The sequence below is a fragment of the Homalodisca vitripennis genome, chromosome 5 (assembly GCF_021130785.1).
Source record: "Homalodisca vitripennis isolate AUS2020 chromosome 5, UT_GWSS_2.1, whole genome shotgun sequence".
Lineage (NCBI taxonomy): Eukaryota > Metazoa > Arthropoda > Insecta > Hemiptera > Cicadellidae > Homalodisca > Homalodisca vitripennis.
This window is the reverse complement of record NC_060211.1, coordinates 34,982,977-35,004,237: the sequence shown is the minus strand read 5'-3', so window position 1 is coordinate 35,004,237 and position 21,261 is coordinate 34,982,977. Positions and strand designations below refer to the sequence as shown.

General features: G+C 33.0%; 1 protein-coding gene across 4 annotated transcripts in view; it reads left to right on the top strand.

Annotated features, from left to right (window-relative positions):
* LOC124361989 (arylsulfatase I-like) overlaps positions 1–21,261 on the top strand; it is a 178,035-nt gene that overhangs the window by 131,893 nt on the left and 24,881 nt on the right. For all 4 annotated transcript variants that reach the window (XM_046816108.1, XM_046816112.1, XM_046816111.1 and 1 more), the window contains exons 7-10: positions 1,714–1,969; positions 5,453–5,610; positions 12,562–12,697; positions 15,572–15,730. In XM_046816108.1, coding sequence (XP_046672064.1) covers positions 1,714–1,969; positions 5,453–5,610; positions 12,562–12,697; positions 15,572–15,730 — 709 coding nt within the window. The remainder of the gene's footprint in view (positions 1–1,713; positions 1,970–5,452; positions 5,611–12,561; positions 12,698–15,571; positions 15,731–21,261) is intronic.

Here is a 21,261-nt window from a genome sequence, read left to right as displayed (position 1 = left end):
TTTTAAAATGTAATCATTCGGTACTAACAAAAATTAATTTGTTTGAATATTAATCATTCAACCTACGATAATCCGAACATTTAACCAGATGGACTGAAAAATATGTCAATTACTATGTTACACTACCTTTGGCTAAATCTCGATCTGCATATTTTAGTATTTAAATATTTTAAACCACATTGTCAGAAAGCGTTGGAAATTAAAACTAGAAGATAAATGAAAATCATATTAAGATATCTTACATTTAAAATATACTAGGCATCTCTAAATTATATAAGGGTTTATATCATTTTTACAATTAATGTTATACAATGTTATGTATATGTTACAAGCAAGGTAATTAACCCCGCTATTGTACACGATATCCAGTCAATACATAATAGCTGGTGATTTTGGTCAAAGTTTAATAACTCCTATTTAGCACAACTCCATTATGCATGTTATCTGACTGTAATTAATTGGTCAAAGTGATTGATTAATTATGCTTTAATTATTACTTTATCCAGCCATTATGCATATTAATAAAATATTATCTGTTAGCATAACCGAATATAACCTAACCAAACCTTTTTTCTAGGGTTTTTATTACTTTTGCCAAATCGCGTTAGATATTATGTATAATAACTGATTAACACTGAGTAGTAATTTATTCCTTATGCATAATAATTAGACATTATACATAATGATAGTGACATATAAATTCTATTAACTTCAACATTATTAGCCTATTATATTATTTAGGCAGAATAGGATAGAATATTGAAGGTAAAAATAGTAATATTGATACAAGATAAATTGGGCTTTCAGTAATTTTCATGGTATGTGGAAATTAACAAAACTTTAAAGTTTTTAATGGTTTTTTACAAGATCAAATGTTTTCAATTCCAACCACGTTCCGATAACCACCTTTATTACGTTAGGCAACACATTTAACTTCACTGTTATAGATTTGTGTAGGTACGAAATTAAACATAACTCTTAAAATATATTTACAATGCAGTACAGTTCTTGCAAAAGGCAAAAGTTGTGGTTTTTTATTCAAAAGGCCTGTTAACGGGTTTTTATACTTTTTTTATACGTTTTCACACCATACACATTTCAAAGCAGTTTTGTGAAGTGGAGTATAATGGAAGTATTAGGAAAATATTTTAGAACTAAATATTACAAGACATTTTATGAACAAAAGTGAATTTATAGGAATGAAATTGTTAATTTAATTATACCCCGTAACAAAAACCAAAACGTTCCACGAACCCTAGTAACAAATTACACTAAGCAAGATCAACGTTTCAACTATTCCAATTATGTTACTATAAGACATAATGACTATTGTGATTACAGTGTTATTTAACATAATAACAAACACAGACAAGTTCTTCACAGCTTCAAATCCAAATGCGATTATAAACGTTACGTAGTATCATTTAATGGAGTACCATCAACGGGGTAGCATGTAATTGGAGTAACATTTAATAAGGTTCTTCTAAATCTCCGTGATGACAAACAAGGATTAGTACCTAGAGCACTAGTATGTCTATGAATATTCATTTTCAATCTGCTTTGTTGCTACGCAGAGGCGAGGAATTTTATCCCGCGCAAATAGAACTTATTCCACTTATCGATATTCAAATTCAGTACCATATTAAACTTTAAAATTTAATTTCATGTTGAGTGAATATTCCAAGACTGATTTTAAGGGTTCTCAATTTCCAGTTCCTACCCTACGAAGGCTACGATATGCGGCGCAACCTCTCCACGGACTGGGCCTCTCAGGGGCGCTACTCCACCGATCTCTTCACAGAGGAGGCGGTCAGCATCATCAACAACCATGAGCCGCACGATCCTCTCTTCCTGTACCTCTCACACCTCGCGCCCCACGCCGGCACCACCCGCGATCCTTTCCAGGCTCCGGACGAGGAGATCGCCAAGTTCTCCCACATCGAGGACCCAGAGCGCCGTGTTTATGCTGGTAATCTGCTTATCCTTAAACTTTACACTACTTAGTAGTAAGCCATTCCACTACCCAACAAGGTTCACTTCTGGCTGGTATATAACTTCCAGTTGAACCTACTGGGCACACCAAAATCCGATGTGTCACTTAAATCTAGGCAAACTTATGGATGTCCAGGAGTGGCACACCACTAACCGCAAATGTTGAGATTCTGGGGTGCAAGGGTAATTCGATTAGCCTAGTATACTGCGGGTGATAAAACTTTTAACCACTGTATGGTTATATATATACAGGGTGATTCAAAACTAAACGGCAATCTCTCGGTAACTTATTCTATAGCTAAAAACAAGTAAAAAAGTACATATAACCATATGCCCGGAAACGCTTCGTTAGCGAGTTACGCCTAGCGAAAGATTTCGCCCGATTTCAGAACCCTTGGTGAAGTCAGGCCGTATAAAAATGGTAAAGGTAGTTTACAAAGATACAAATACGATTGTTTTTTATGTTTTTATATCTGACAAATTTATTTAAAATTCGTCCCCAGAGCTGTAAATGCAATACTTTCAGAGATATCTTACGTAAAACACAAGAATTGGTGCAAAGAAATAACACATTTTTGTGTGTTTAACGTAAGATTACTTCCATAAATGTTAAATAAAGGTCATTTTTTTTCTTAAACAGATTTGTAGAACATTTAATTCTGAAAAGATTCATGTGAATTACTTAGGAAAAAAATTAATAATAGGTATTGAAATTTAGCTTTATTTAAAAATAAAACAGACGCACAAAAAATGCATATTCTTATCTGCATAAAATATTAACTAATGTTTTAGGTTGTGAGTAACAGCTGATCATTTATTCTAGACTGAACATTAACATGAAATGTATTTACCTTTATAAAACTGTAATAATCACCTATAATAGTTGCTCAAAGTGTCCTCCGTTGTTAGCAATGCACGTTTTCGCACGACTAATCCACTCTTTTCTAGCGCGTTTCATAACGTTTGGAGCATTCTTGATAGTTTCTGCCGCCTCTGTAATGCGATTACGTAACTCCTCTATGGTGTTAATCCGTTTTGAATAAACAATTGACTTCATCCAACCCCATAAGAAAAAGTCTGCTGGCGTGAGGTCAGGAGAACGTGGTGGCCATTTTACTGGTCCATTTTCGACCAATCCATGTCTACCGTATGTATCATTTAAATAGTTTTTCACATCGTTAGAAAAAATGTGGAGGTGCTCCGTCGTGCATAAACCAATGCATTTATTCTGTTTTGAACAGGAATATCTTCCAAGAGGGTAGGCAGGTTTGTTCTTAAAAAATTTAAGTACGCTACTCCATTAAGTCGATTAGGGAGGAAAAATGGACCAATCAAATTATCACCCAGAACACCAAGCCATACATTGACTGAAAATGTATGTTGAAAATGCCTCGTCGCAGTTTTTCATGTGGGTTGTCGTACGCCCAAGTATGGGTATTACGAAAATTTACAATTCCATTTCTAATAAAAACAGGATTCATCAGTAACGAGAATACGCCGAAGAAAATACTGATGTCGTAAACAATTTCTTCTTAACCAGCGGCAGAACATCTTCCGTTTATTAAGGTCTTGCGGTAATAAGTCTTGAACACGTGTTATATGGAATGGGTACAACTGTGCTTCATGAAGTGTCCGCCGTACGCTTGACTGGCAAATATTTAACTGACGTGATAATCGTCTGGTGCTTGTGGTTTGGTGATAATTCTACAGCATTTATTATTGCTTGTTCATTATTATAGTTCCTTGCGCTACGTTGACGACCAAGTATCTATTCGCGCTTCGGTTTAAAGCTACCAGTTTCTCTAAGTCGTCTCTCCACAGCTTCAAATGTTTTGCGATCAGGTGTTCTTCGATGTGGAAAAGTATCACGATATTCCTGAACTGCAGCTAAACCATTCTTGTTAACTTTGCCGTAAATCAGTATCATGTCCGTATACTCTTCAAACGAATACATACCATTTACATTATCTGCCATTATTTACTAAGATAATTACATACACTTTTATATAAAATATTTAATAAAATATTTTTAAAAATAAATATTTAATAAAATATTTTAAAAATAAATACTTAATAAAATATTTTAAAAAATAAATATTTAATAAAAATATTTTATACACTTGTATAAAATATTTTCCAAATAATCACAGGATCTCACAAAATACAATCTTCACACGCCACAATACAAAAACCTCCATAAAGGTTATTCAAATATTACTTCATGAACTTAATTGTTGATCAGCTGATATTGCCAACCTTTGCAAAGAAAATATAAATATAAAAAGTGTTGAATAAATGGTCAGCTGTTACTCACAACCTAAACATTAGTTAATATTTTATGCAGATAAGAATATGCATTTTTGTGCGTCTGTTTTATTTTTAAATAAAGCTAAATTTCAATACCTATTATTAATTTTTTTCCTAAGTAATTCACATTAATCTTTTAAAGAATTAAATGTTCTACAAATCTGTTTTAAGAAAAAAAAACGACCTTTATGTAACATTTTATGGAAGTAATCTTACGTTAAACACAAAAAATGTGTTATTTCTTTGCACCAATTCTTGTGTTTTACGTAAGATATCTCTGAAAGTATTGCATTTACAGCTCTGGGACGAATTTTAATAAATTTGTCAGATATAAAAACATAAAACACAATCGTATTTGTATCTTTGTAACTACCTTTACCATTTTTTTATACGGCCTGACTTCACCAAGGGTTCTGAAATCCGGGCGAAATCTTTCGCTAGGCGTAACTCGTTAACGAAGCGTTTCCGGGCATATGGTTATATGTACTTTTTTACTTTTTTTTTAGCTATAGAATAAGCTCTCGAGAGATTTTCCGTTTAGTTTTGAATCACCCTGTATATATATATATATATATATATATTAAATGTGTATAAGTGGCAATAGCCTAATTTAATTTCAATAAACATTGAATCGCAAAAAGTACTTGCTCCGCCGAGACTCGAACCCGGATCTCTCACTTGCCGGGTGAATGCGCTACCATTACACCACAGAGCCCTCACTTTTTACGATTCAATTATTTTGTATTTGGCCGTTTCTTTCACATATGTGTTTAAATAACCAGACTAATATATGATCGGAAGACCAAATACCTGTCAAATGACTTTCATTTACATTCATTAAATTTGTATAAGTGCCAATAGCCTAATTTAATTTCAATAAACATTGAATCGCATAAAGTACTTGCTCCGCCGGGAATCTAACCAATGTTTATTTTTTTGCGATTCAATGTTTATTAAAATTATATATATATATGCGTTGCAATATTGAGAGCGTTATATTTGTATTCTAGTATTGTATTTTTTAGTAAAATTTAAAATATTACGAACAATATAGTGAGCATGCTATTTTAAAACAAACATTATTTTTTAAATATATATTTAAATGCATTATAATTTTGAATTTCATTGAATGAGATGTTTCCACTTTGTTTAGCGATGGTGTCCAAATTGGACCAGTCTGTTGGCGAAGTCGTGACAGCATTGCGAGCCAGAGGCATGTTGGATAACAGCGTGATAGTGTTCATGTCAGACAACGGAGCTCCAACACACGGCATCCACTCCAACCGCGGCTCCAACTACCCGCTTAGGGGGGTAAGTCATTGAAGTTTTCTACACTTAAAGTATGGTGGGAAAGGTTGATTCAATGTAAATTTAGCTTCAGTTCACCTTCCTGTATGTGCAGCGTCTGGAATCTGAAGTTATGTTTGTCTGAAGAGATTTAAGTCTCAGCTGGGGATGAAGAAACTCAAAATGAACTCGATTGTCCTACCGTTTTTAGAGACCATGTTTAAAGCGTTATATTGCACTCAATTGTGAACCTGGTGAGACAATGAGAATACTTCTTCACCTAGATTACACTATATTTTGTAGTCTAGGTGTCTCTGACGTAAAGAGTTCATTTAGTTGGTCAATTCATAAAGGTGTCACTGGTATAAACCGTGAATGGTACCCAACAGTTTCATTTGTTTATTTCCTCCAACGTTTATAATTGTTTATAAAAAAAAATACTAATATAAATGTAGCTTGGATAAATTTTTTCTTGTAAAGTACTACAAACTGTGAAGAATTATCCTAACCGTCAGAGCATTGTAACCTCTGCCTCAAAAATATGTTCTTAGGTAAAGCATACTATTTATAAGGTTAAAAAATCAAAAACATTCCTGTGAGTTCACAATTAAATTTAAATTATATACTTCGTCTAAAAAGGTCTTCCGAATATCATGAATAAATTGTATTTTCACTGAAATTCATAATTCAATATTCTTATTAAACTTTAGAAAGAGATATGTTTAATGAAGAATAGAGGAGAGAATAATTCAACCGAATGTCAGAGATGATTTTTTGACCGTTACACTACTTTCTCCAAGTTTCTACAATTCATGGCACTAGAGGACAAAAGTGAATATAGAACCACACACTGTAGCTTGACATTTGATTTACTTGTTGAAAGTAGTTTTTCCACAAAGTGATTCCTACTATGATATAGATATTCAGCTACTAGGGAAGGCATTCTATAAAAGTTTGTTCGAACTGCTCAGAGCGTTTATGTGTTATATTGTAACATAAGCTTCAGAGAACAATATTTCATTATTGAATATATTATTAAACTATTTTTTTCAATTTTTCAAAGAATAAACAATCATATTGTTAATTTTTTTGGGAATATTATCACAAGGTTTCATCTTAAGTAACAAAATGTACTATAAATGTTGTATATTACAGTAAATTAATTTTGAATGTGTGGTAAATATCATAGTAGAACCTTGGATTGCATTAGTTACACAGGAAACAAATCTTTCATGTGGACGAATTTTGTTGAGGTCCAGGGGACTATTTCAGTTAGTTCTAAGGTCCGACGCTAGAGCTGCGCTTCGTTCATTGTTACCGTTTAAATATTTACTACCTGACTTCTCACTCCACAGATAGCATCCCTGGATGAGTTAGGTCTTGTAAAAGTAATACAGCCTAAGATGAAACTAATTTCGAAATGGTTCTCGTTGTTAATATATCCAGCATGTATATATTAACATGTATATTAACATGAATTATTTGGCTTCCTTCTTGGTAAGTATTACGCATTCATAATTTCTTGTATACGTATACAACTTATATTTAAATTACACTTGTCTGCTCGGCCAAAAGTCATTAACGTTTTGACGTAAGGTTGGCTATATTATGACTTCATACTATAAATAATGCAGGATTCATTGTGCTCTCTTGTTGAATGCGCCACGCTCTGGACTGGAATGGTATGAGCTATTCACTGATGCCAATAACTCACAACAATCCTTAGGCTTCCAATTCTTTTAAATGAGAATTCAAGCGGATCCAATTGTGTAGGATTTAAAGTGATTGACAAAACAATACTCTGCAAATATGGTCTTTCATCTGTTTAGTTCAATTTATATGCTGTCTGTTAAAAAAGGATTCCATCGCAATCCAGCAGAATACTGCAATTATTCACCTAATACATAATTTACTTTCTAGCAATTACCTATATGTTTTAGTATACTGATATTTTTTAATTATATTAAAGCTAGATCAGTCTCTCTTTTAGAGTATTATAATATTTTTTATATGCTGTCTGTTAAAAAGGGATTCCATCGCAATCCAGCAGAATACTGCAATTATTCACCTAATACATAATTTACTTTCTAGCAATTACCTAGATCAGTCTCTCTTTTAGAGTATTATAATATTTTTTATTTTATTTTTTTGTAATAAAGCCTCTCCACGAATCCTATCAAATAACTAGCAGTTACCCGGGGGTTTGCACGCGATTTCCTATTAAATGAAAGCCATAAATTCATAGGTATACCATTTTTAAAATGTACTTTAAGCAATGTTTTGGAACCCTATATAGTGTAGTGAAACGCTTCCATCTCATAATATTTGAACAATTAACTCCAACAATTTAAGTAAAATTTGAATTATTTAAACTCGAGTTGAAGAATATCAAGTATATAGTAATCTTAGTGAAAGTATTTATGTTGTAATATGTTAGAGCTTTAATAATTTTGAATCAGAAGTAGGCATGTTTAAGGTACATATTATTTAATTATTCATTAATGAGAGGTTCCCAAATTGGTCAGAATTGCCGTGGCTCTTAATAGCACGTAAAGAACTATTTATGGTTCGAACAAATTATATTTTACACGCCATAGCAGATTTTTCAAGTATTCTACCCTCTACATTTTTGCCTTATCGTTCATTTACTATCGGCTTATTAAACACTTATTGATTGAGAACTTAGGCAAAACCAATGCCTAACTCTTCTCTTAGTTCTATTTGACAAGGCTCCAACACAGATCTGTTACTCATGAGGACGATAATAATGGTAATTTCCGGAAAATCTTTGCTCTTCCTAAACTGACTTTAATTGATGAATGATGTTGGTTTAATTAAAAATAAATAAATTAAAACAATTGTACTTGGCATCCCTCAGAAGTTCTATATGTGCGTATTTAATGGAATTTTCGATTAGTGAAAAAATAATTTCAAAGTGGAAAAAACAAAAATAAGATTTAACGAAAAATTAATGTTACACCTTATTACTTATGCAGGGTCCTTCTGCTTTACATGACGCACCGGAGAGCCTTATAAGTATTGTTTCTAAAAATTATATTTGAATCACAACTCTTCAACTAATAACTGCTGTACTACTAAATTTTGATGTCGTTACTAAAACAACAATGACTGGCTGTAAGATATTACATATACAGGGTGTAAATTAAGTCCTGATACACCTGGATACGTTCCAAATGGATTTATATATCGATGTATAAACTTTACCATACTTAATTAATTACTATTTTGGATTATTATGAGGGTAAAAAATATCACCTCCCTTTTCAAGGGGAGGGGTTTGAAGGGGGTAACTTTAAATTTACTTCCTTACATGTAAGAGGTTATTTTCCCATAAATTTATGGATCGTCGTAGAGATTTTTTGTGCATGTCAATTCTTTAAATTTTAATTTACCATTCATATGACATGTCACAAGATAGGGGTTGCAATTTGAAAATTTCAAGTTCTTTAAAAAAGAAGGGTAAAATATTTTTACCCTCCAAAAGTCCAAAAAAGTATTTTAATAGGTATGTACATCGATATCTCAATCCGTTTGGAATATATCCAAGCGTATCAGGGCTTAATTTACACCCTGTATAGTACGTGTGTAGAATCTCCAGTGTTGCATGCACCTCCAGTTCTTGTTAGGTAAACTCTGCCAGCTAGACCAGTAACTGTAACCCACATGGTGCATGTGTCGGTCAATATAAAGTACGTGTGTAAAAACCTCCAGTGTTGGGCAGGACAGTGTTGCATGCACCACCAGTTCTTGTTAGGTAAACTCTGCCAGGTAGTCCAGTAACTGTAACCCACATGGTGCATGTGTCGGTCAATATAAAGTACGTGTGTAGAACCTCCATTGTTGGGCAGGACAGTGTTGCATGCACCACCAGTTCTTGTTAGGTAAACTCTGCCAGGTAGTCCAGTAACTGTAACCCAGATGGCGCATGTGTCGGTCAATATAAAGTACGTGTGTAAAACCTCCAGTGTTGGGCAGGACAGTGTTGCATGCACCACCAGTTCTTGTTAGGTAAACTCTGCCCGGTAGACCAGTAACTGTAACCCACATGGTGCATGTGTCGGTCAATATAAAGTACGTGTGTAGAACCTCCAGTGTTAGGCAGGACAGTGTTGCATGCACCACCAGTTCTTGTTAGGTAAACTCTGCCAGGTAGACCAGTAACTGTAACCCACATGGTGCATGTGTCGGTCAATATAAAGTACGTGTGTAGAACCTCCAGTGTTGGGCAGGACAGTGTTGCATGCACCACCAGTTCTTGTTAGGTAAACTCTGCCAGCTAGACCAGTAACTGTAACCCACATGGTGCATGTGTCGGTCAATATAAAGTACGTGTGTAGAACCTCCAGTGTTGGGCAGGACAGTGTTGCATGCACCACCAGTTCTTGTTAGGTAAACTCTGCCAGGTGACCAGTAACTGTAACCCACATGGCGCATGGCCTCCAGTGTTGGGCAGGACAGTGTTGCATGCACCACCAGTTCTTGTTAGGTAAACTCTGCCCGGTAGACCAGTAACTGTAACCCACATGGTGCATGTGTCGGTCAATATAAAGTACGTGCGTAGAACCTCCAGTGTTAGGCAGGACAGTGTTGCATGCACCATCAGTTCGTGTTAGGTAAACTCTGCCAGCTAGGTATAGACCAGTAACTGTAACCCACATGGTGCATGTGTCGGTCAATATAAAGTACGTGCATAGAACCTCCAGTGTTGGGCAGGACAGTGTTGCATGCACCACCAGTTCTTGTTAGGTAAACTCTGCCAGCTAGACCAGTAACTGTAACCCACATGGCGCATGTGTCGGTCAAGGACTCCGCGGTCTGTCGGTCAATCGTGCCAGCCAGGGGGTCAACCCTGGACCTCGCCCTATGTCACGTTCTTGGCGCCTCAACCTTACAATTGATTTATTATATTCGTAGCTAACGTTTCAATCTTTTTACCAATAACTCAAAATTATTTATGGTGCGACTTTCGCATAGTTGATCATATATTGTATGGTGAAATACAAGTAATTAAATTAGATTTGTATTTTAATAAACTGTAAGAACCATACGTTTTCTATATAATCGAGTATAATAAATCGATTATAACGAACTAGAATATTTATGATTATATATTGAGGGAAAGACTTTTACATGAGCGATATTTTAAAAGTTTATTTATTTAAAATAAAAATATCTTTGCCCAACCAAAAATCGATTGTACTACCTTAATATTGTGTATTTAACTCTCCGTCACTCTTTATTAAATGGCAGTTTATTTTACAGTGGTGTTTACTTGCACACTCTTAAGGTCCATAATCTACCTACTTACTCCTTGAGCCATGATTAATTTTTTATTTAACGAAGCCCTGCCATGTTGTTAACACTTATTGAATTATGGTAACGATTGTATCACTCATACATTTAATGCATTATCGAATTATTCGGAAAACATTGTATTTAAAATATCAGGAATCTTTATGATTTATGGAAAACTATCAGTTTTGCTGTTTTATACAAACTATAAAACAGGTTTTTTTAATTACCTGGGAACTCTAAAGCACTTTTAGGTTTTACTATACGATGACATTTGATATGTAGCTACCCTTTCTCGGAATATTGAACAATCGCCATGTTGTACCTTAGTATTAAAAATGTGCAGCAATAAAAGTAATTTTTTAAAGTCAACTTCTCAAAATTAAAAACTTTAGCTGTGGTCTATGTTGCGCTATTACCGAAATAAAATGTTGCGTACTTTTTATATACATAATTATTCACACGCACGCTCGCGCACGCACACCGTATATAAGAAAACATAAAAATAACTGATGCAGAAGCTAAGATTCGATATATTTAAATATCGGTCATCTGGCCAAACATGTGGTGTCTATTATGCGTTTATCTTAAAATTAGATGTATAATAGTTTTTGTGATTTAGATACATTTACCCTAAAATTGACACATTTCCCTATGAAGGTGAAATAAGCTTCGATCCTCATCTCCAGAGCACGTTTTGCATCATCCGAAACGTAATTGTATGGATGGTTTTGTGTTTGTTATGTGTGACCGCATGTCCTTGTATTGCATTTATGTAAACATTTTACAAGCCCATGTTTTTCATACTCTTCCTAACAGACAGCTGCATTAGGATGACTTGGTAATAAAGATTAAAAGAACCACTAAGGTCACAATAACAAATTTTGTTACAAATTGTCAACAATAACACAATTAGTACTGATTGATTATTCTCTACTCGTAGCCATGCCGTCGAATCCATGATAACATCCGTATACTCTGACAGATAAACGACTCTAAAAGGGCAAGCATATTAACAGATTATTCCAGGCATTTAATCTAAGTTTTTCGTTTGATAAAAGGTGCATGAGTTCGTTAGTGTGTGCGTTTGGGTGAGTACGAACGTGCATTTGGTACGTGCGAAAGAAAGTTATGAATTACGTCATTGATTGTTTATATTGTTTATAGTTTATTTGTACAGTTTCATTCAATATTTCTTTGTATTTTTACGTATAATTATTAACACTGTTAGATCATTATTTATGTTTCATGTTACGCAATAGTTTTATATAAACAAAGTATTCATAAAATGTGTTTAGTTACTGTATCTCAATGTTTGCCAATCTTTGGGGGGGGGTCCAATCAGTCCGGCCCCCCTCTAATTTCGAATAGTTTAAATAAATTTTTTAGTAAACTATTATTATTATTTAAGTAATTCCGTATTACTGACATACACTACTGAAAGTTCGTTCTCAACAAAGAAACGCGTCAAGAACTTTTTAAAGAACAAAATGGGGTCTCACTCTGTCCAGTACAAAAATATCAGTTGTGGGCCCCAAAACATTTTTCCTGGCTAAATCCTTGACCTATTTCGTGTCTTCTCGTACAATGGTTATTATTTATTGTATTGCCCTACTTTCTTACCATGAGATAAATAAAGAATTTGGTTTTGGTATGTTCCAGATCAAGGAGACACCCTGGGAGGGTGGGGTGCGCGCCGTGGCGGCAATCTGGAGCCCTCTCATACAGCACAGACATCGTGTCTCCTCGCAGCTCATGTACATGACTGACTGGCTACCCACCCTTTATTCTGCTGCCGGTACACGCTCTTTACTTTACTCGCTAAAATATTTATCTCAAAATTTGAAAATCTATTTTTAAACGTGCTACCTACCTAATACAAATTTATATTAGATTCTCCGTTCTATGTTGTATCATAATAAAATGTGCTGTAAATGACCACGTTCTAATTGTTTTTGAAATAGTTTTACATTAGCAGCATTTCAACACGACATTAAATTATAAAAACGTTAAATTTTGGATCCAAAAATGATCTACGAGTAAGTTCCAGTATGTTTACTAATACCCTACTCAGAGCCGTACTTAACTTTGGCGGGCCCCGGAAAAGATATTCGGCTGGATCCTGTCATGTCCCACTACCGCTCCGCCTATTGTCATGTTCGCTTCAAATACATGCGACAGTTTTCAAGCGACAGAACTCAAGTTGTCCAAATTTATCATCAGTTTTCAAATTCAATTCAGTTGAGCTACGGGGTTCCCCAGGGATCAATTCTTAGCCCAATTTTATTTCTCATTTATGTCAACGACATTGGGTCATCACTACTGCAGGGAAAAATGCAATAAATATTGATTGATTGATGAATGGTGGGGCCAGCCTAGGGCTTCCTGAAGGCCCGAGTTCCGGTATAATTTTCCGAAAAACCGGTCTCAGTACGGATCTGATCCTACTTGTCGTTTTTTTACATTAAATGTTTAGTAGTGTATTTTATTTTTTGTATTCCTTCATTCAAACTTTTGATTTTATCAATACCAAACGAAACAAACTTATTGTATGCGATTTTTATTTATATATTGCTCATTTCAGTGCAGTATTTAATTCAGATTTAAAATTGCATTTCTATAAGTTTTTGTTGATTAGTTAGTTTTATACTATATTTATAAGTGTATCTTACATCAAAAATAATAATGCGTTGTCCAATTAATATTTTTACAATAACCTATGGCTATAAAATGGAAACATTCTACTAATATTTTATTTGAAATTTTGAGAAAGTCTGATATTTTTTCGTTAACCTTTAAATGATCGATCTAAATAAAAATTGTAATGAATTAAAAACGGAATTTTTTTATAAATTTTACAATTTTTTTATAAATCACGTCTATATACAGGGTGTTTGAAAAGTCTGGGTACGGCTTAATATTCTAAAAACCATAGGTGATAACATCTATAAACTTTGCACAGTGTCATATGGCTATGTAAACTATTTTTCCTTGCTATTACCATGACATGCCAACCATGGGGGGACGGCCCACAGAGGAAAACATGGAAATCTTAAATTGAAGCATGGGTCGATAAACTAAAAAACATTGGTATTTATTGTGTTATTTATTGTGTTATAAATTTATGACATAATGTGCTAATTAAAAAAAAGTCAGTGAAAACACATTGGTTAGTAGAGTGAAACGCCGCCTACCGCATCAGAATACGAGGATCCAGTCAGAAATGGCAGCGCATAATGTACTTCACAATGTGTACCTAAAACAAGCCGCCATTTCTGATTGAATAAACCTTTTGAGATGCGGTTTGCGGCATTCAACTCTACTAAGTGAGCTCTTTCAAATGAGGTATCACTCGACCCATGCTTTAATTTAAGATTTCCATGTTTTCCTCTGTGGGCCGTCCCCCCATAGTTGGCATGTTATGGTAATAGCAAGGAAAAATAGTTTACATAGCCATACGACACTGTGCAAAGTTTATAGATGTTATCTCCTGTGGTTTTTAAAATATTAAGCCGTACCCATACTTTTCAAACACCCTGTATATACCACACTGTTTAACAAAGGTATGCGTTGCTGTAAGAATATTTCGATAAATCAGCAAACCTTGCGCAATGTGAAGTTGTATCGTATAAGTTAGACATGTATTTCTTGGCTAGCACTTATTTGCATGACTTCCTCGTGACATTAAGCAAAGAATAAATAATCATTACAAGGTCACTCGGAATACCAAGTCTGTTACTTTTACTCTGGTATGCCGTCAAACTTTTATCGCCGGGTACTAAACTTGTCATGGCATGGCAGCGTTATTTTAACTCAAATCGTAAGTTCTACGACAGAATAAATTTAAATTCCAGTCCCTGCTGAAGCATGGTATTAGTAGTATTATTTACGATTATAAAAAATATAATAGTTTTTAATGTTTTTGTCACATGTAGCCCTTATTTTTATGAATTGATTGAAACAATTTACTTTTTTTGCGATCAGAAACGCGGTGAGCAGTTCATATCTTTAGGATGGTTCGGTTTTCAGTCAGACTACTGGTTTTTTTTACTTTAAAGAAAATGTTTGTCAATGTCCTTTAAAATATGGCACTATTTCTGAAGACAGGAAAAATTAAATTTTTTTGATTTTTCTACGAAGAGTGGTGGGAATTTGAAACAGAATTTGGGGACAATTTGTAATCGGTTTAAAAAAAATACTGTTGGAGATAGGAATATGAAATGTTTACAGCACAAATACAAAAGACGCCTAGGAGGAGTGGCAAGGTTTTTATTTATAAAAATCAATGCCCGTTAGAAAAAAATGTAAAACGTTTAACTCTCTTAATATTTATGTTTAATTAAATAAAATAAACTACTTAGACTTAAACGAATAAAAAACGCAAAACTCACTAAAACTAGAACTTGTGTAAGAATTACACGTTTTTTCTTTAGCCACTTTTTTGGACCTCATTATAATACTATCTGGTTTTGCATGTCTGTCCTCAAGGTGTGATAATAAATGACTTATTTCTCTGGCTTAAAGAAAGTTTATTTTAAATAGTCAAGAATTAAAAATTAAAATTATTTTCCAAACAAAACATTGATTGAGACCAACCAACTTACTCATACAAACTCCTTAATACAATTGAAATAAGTTTGGGTTAAAATCCAAGAAACATGCCATGTTACAGGGCAAAACGTGAGCAACCTGGGGGAGATAGACGGAGTGGATATGTGGGATGCTCTGGTAACCGGAGGCCAGTCACCCAGGACCCAGTTCGTCTACAACATTGATGATGTGGGCGACGTGTACGCGGCAATCAGGCGAGACGACTGGAAGTACCTCAAAGGTAAGATTGCTATGTTTGTACGTTATTTGTTTGTACGTTGTTTGTACGTTATAAATATATTGTCATAAATATTTACGTATTTGAGTCGTTAGAACACACAAACATTTACTTCTATATTATATTTACACATTAGGAATGAGAAGGGAGTGATATTTGTCATTTTTGTTCTAAGACTTCTCAGTTAAGATAAATTTTCAAATGATGCCGAGCAATTAAGGGTGTAATAAGTTTAACATCAAAGCTATCTTATTCCAAAATAATTACGAACAGAGGTAATGTCAAATATTTACGGAGGTAATGTCAAATATTTACGGAGGTAATGTCAAATATTTGTATAACAATCAAAACTAGTATTTTTATACTACTTCCTTATCCATTATCCAAAGCTTGAATTACTCAAAAGTAACCATATCCAATTTGCAAACTAAAAAAAATAACCAATTTTTATTCTGAAGACTTATTAAAATCTAATGAGTACTATTAAGTTAAAGAATCCGAAGAATCTTTGACATACATACATACCAAAGTTTCATTGAATGCAATCTAAACAGAAGTTTTGGAGAGGTGGTGGCTTAAGATTTTGGGGATCATAATAGGCAAAAATGCAAAAATAATATCGACAACATATCCATTCATGAGGATGATAGCGATAAATATACACAAACCCCACATAAAATAGTTTATGTGCATTTTCAGTTCTTAAAAAAATATAATAGATTAAAATAAGTTATGATTTTTTTTATAAACATAAGCCAATATTACTTTTATATCTAGAGCTCCTATTTTTAAGAAATCACAGCAAATCGCGAAGAAAAATTATAAAATCTGGAGTTAAAATATATTTAAAAAAAGAAATAGAATGCAGATGCATTGTGAAGTATCTTCAAAGTGCAAAAATGAATAAAAGAGAAGTTATAAATATCTTCGTACACGTGAACAATTCGTTAATGGTGACACGGTATTCGCAGTTTTTATTTCACAAACACGTGGCACGCCTGTTGGCGAATTAGTGGTTGTGAGTATTTGATTTCTCACAGCCAGTCCTCTTTAAACACATTTCATATTATTAATGTAATTTTCGTAATTTTAAAAATGTATCTTTATTTACTATCATAAATAAGTACGGATCGTTAGACTACGATATTCAAGAGAGCCTTGAACGAATGTGATAAGTCAAATGACCACCCATTTACTAATCAAATGATTACACATTTACTAATCAAATGACCACTCATTTACTAATCAAATGACAACACATTTACTAATCAAATGAGAACACATTTACTAATCAAATGACAACACATTTACTAATCAAATGACCACTCATTTACTAATCAAATGACCACACATTTACTAATCAAATGACCACTCATTTACTAATCAAATGACAACACATTTACTAATCAAATGACAACACATTTACTAATCAAATGACCACTCATTTACTAATCAAATGAGAACACATTTACTAATCAAATGACAACACATTTATTAATCAAATGACAACACATTTATTAATCAAGTGACAACTCCTTTACTAATCAAATGACCACTCCTTTACTAATCACGCGACCACTCCTCTACTTTAGGGTTCGTGAAAAATGTGAAAAACCATTCTTCAAGTGCCCGATATTATATTGGAGTATTCGTGAAAATACAATAGAACTAGTGAACGGAGGTAGATTTCACGTACGAAAACGTGCATCAATCGGAATGCAATCGTTTTAGTGGCAACCTTTCAACAACATCGTATTTGTGATTGAAAACCAGCAAACAGCTTCATCACAGTAAAACTGGTTTCGTGGATAGTTGCACTTTGTTGATGCTGTCCCTTTAACCAACGTAATCCTTAGCTGTATTGGAACCTGTTAAAAATACCATCCCAACTTGAGAGTGAAAGAATTATCGCATTTAATTCTTTACGTTGTTAACAGATTTTTAAATAAAACGTTGTATAATAATGACATCTATTGTTACACTTACCAATTAAAACAGCCACATATCTTTCATTTTTTTAGTCAATTTATACAAAAAAGGTAAATTTATACTGTTACAGCCTATTTGTCAATAACTTTGTAATAATACATCATTCATGCAAATATATTTCATTCTTAAGCCTAGCATACGCCAACATTTTTAAACATAACATATTTCGTAATTGTTCCTTTAAAAGATATGTACATAGATGCCAAGTTTTAAATTATTTGCTTTAAACTCGTTATGGAATTTGATTTCTTAAAAAATAAACACATTATGAGCAGACAGAGATTATATAAGATATACATTTATATAAATATTTTGCTAATTTTTGTGTCTAATATCATTTGCATAAGTATTGTTAACCCTCATGAATGATTATTTATATTCCTTCAAGGGAGATTGGATGTTTATTATGGTAAACATTACCAATTTTATTTCTTTATTTTATTTTATTTTTTGAGCTTTTATATTAGTAGCACCAGCAATATTCATGACGATTCATGTAAAAAGTGAACTTTGAATTAACGTGAATCAATTTATTGAAAAAGATATGTTTTAAGGTGAGACAGGCCCTCGACATTTATTAACGGAACCGGTAACCGAAAACCAGGTTTTATTACAGTTACAATAATTTTAGTTTTTGTACCTTTTGCACTAAGCTTCATTTTGAAAGTTCATATATTCGAAACTTTAAAAGTTAAGAAAGCAAAGTGTTAATATACTTAAGTCACGTTAATTATAATTTGAGTGAGTTTGTAATTTTAGAAAGTTACATCGTAGAAAAGTTGTGTTAAGAAATTATCAAGTCAATCATTTTTTTATTTGGCTGTGGCTTTATACAAACCTTTAAGTAATTGACTTCATCATAATACATAAAGCGTATTTAAGGGCGTCCAATTTACATTACGAGGTAGGCTAATTAATAAGTTTTTTATCCCAACTAAAGCCTGTTCTATGGAAACTTTTTAAAACATTTATTTTACACTTATACATTTATGTTGGTCAAATACAGGGCTATGAATGTGAACAGATTTGGTTTTACCCAGGGGCTGTTTTAGGGAGTAGTAAACCTTTATAGACATGAAATATCTAAATATAACTTGAAAGGATTTTTAATTTAATACAGATTATAAGTTCAAAGAGTATGAATTTTAAAATTTTCTAAAAAATTAATGCTGTTTTATAATGAGGATGCATAAACCTCTTTATTTCCAAATGTAGTTCTTTCTCTAGTGTTATTGTACTGAGTAAGTCAAAGGGTAATAATGTAACATGATTGAAACAACTTTCTGATACTGTCTTTTTTCCAATTTGAACAAAACTCATTACACCCAGAATATTATTCCAAAGCGAAATCTAGATCCTATTAATCCAAAATTGCTGAAAGTACAAACCACACTCGATGCCAAATCTGCAACATGTCACAAAGGTAAGATTGTAGAATTAATTTGTTTCACGTGTAAACCTCTTATTCTATAGGAGTTCTACTAGAGCTCAACATTTTCATAATTTCTTTGACAGATTATTTGTAATCGTACTTTGTAAATTATAAAAATATATGTAAATTATAATACTGTTAGTAGTGGAACTCAAAAAAATTATGGTTGCCTGTAAAGTCCGTTTTACGGGCGAAGGTTTTACGTGACAACGTCTTTTTCTCGGTAGAATAATTATTAATATGAATATTAATTAAATTGCACAATAGGAACAAGGAATTGAATGAAAATAAGAATTGCACAAATTTTAACTATAGAAATATATTTTGTTTACTAAAACATTGTACATAATTTGAAATTAATTAAAATTTGTTATTGTAAATGGTAAAGTTGAATAAAACATTTACTAAAATTGGAATTTGAAATTCTTGCTAAACACAGTTAAATTCTAACTCCGCGCGTGGTGATTGGTCGGTTTAGTTCGTTTGTTTGGTCGCACTGTTATGACAGGTTAGAGGTTATAATTTGTTATTTTAAATGTTTGACTAGCAATACGCGCTGTTTCTTCTCAATCGACTGAATTACGATTGATTGCAGAGTGATTTAAACTAATAATTTACTTAACACTATCAACATTTGTCAATAGTATGACATAACCTATAAACTCAGTTTCTTAACTTTTTTGTCAATCTAACAATTAATCAATCAATCATAGTTTACGATAATGAAATATCAGTGTACAATTATTTACCTTTATTGTTGTAGTTGTTGTAAATGACGAATCTAAGCACTCCACATTTTCACGAATAAACATAGTTATCTGCTTTATCCCGTGCGGATCCCGTGCGGCGGACCCACTGGACGGGCATCGTAACGTTACCGGGCGTTACACTTTTTCATGAGTGACTCCGAGCCGCAACCTAATTTAAGACGTTGACTCAAAATTGTCAAAACTTGAGAGTTTATATCAAACGAAGTACCTGAAAAGTCGTTGAGACGTTCGACTGAACACGTGATAAAAATGATCGAATTATTGTCATTGAAAATAGTACAAGTCTCTCCTTTGGATTTTAAAATTCTGGGTAGGAACCCATTGATAAAAATAAACTATAATTATTCATTCTAGGCCCCAGTTTAGTATAGGGAGAGAAACCGGACTACAATGATAATAAGTCCAGTTCAGCTCATTAGTACCAGAGTAAAGGGCTTCTCGAATACCGTAACTTGGCATCACGTCCAAGTGTTGATGGAAAGATTTGAATCAAATCTGATGGAAAAATGTTTTATGTCAAAATGTTTACGTGGCTAACGTCACGGCACGTCACGCACAGACTTAAGAGCACACCTTCGTGACCATTCAAACTGGACGTGACGTAAAGTCGCGTTCCTGTGTAGGCTAACCTCCTTCCGTAACGAAACAAAAAGATTTAGTGTAGTGTCTGAAGTGGGTTGTCATATTTATTTTCAGCATTTATATTGTCAGTATATGAAATAATGTCAATTTCATACTTTTACTGTATTCTGTAACTGTAAAGAACACAGAATAGAACATTCTAACATAGAAATCAACAGAGAGTTAGTTATTTTCTGTCAACAAAGATCTTCGGTGTTAATAATTTTCAGTAAAATAATACGCAGCTAATTATTAGTCATATGTAAACATATGATATATATATAACATAAGTTTATATATATATATATTTATATATATTTACTTTATTATTAAAGTAACACATATAAAGTAACATCAAAGCTGCAATAGTTTGTTATATTAAACTTCCTAGTAATTCACATTTATTTATGCCTTTAAATATATACTTCAAAGTTATAATAATAATTCAAAAAGTATATTTTAGAAATATTACTATACAACTTGATATTGTTCACTAAAATTTAACTTACAGATTTAGATTGATCAAGTCACGCAAAATCTAGGTGTAACAAGTTAGAACTTTTGGCATTAAATTACACTTATTTACAAATACAAATAATCGGTATCAGTGTCGTGCAAGTTTTTTTATTTATTTATTAACTTTTAATATAGCTTTAGACGTACAACGTGCACTCGGCTATTGTCCTTCCAAAAGTTCGAAAACTTTTATTCTTTTAAATCAT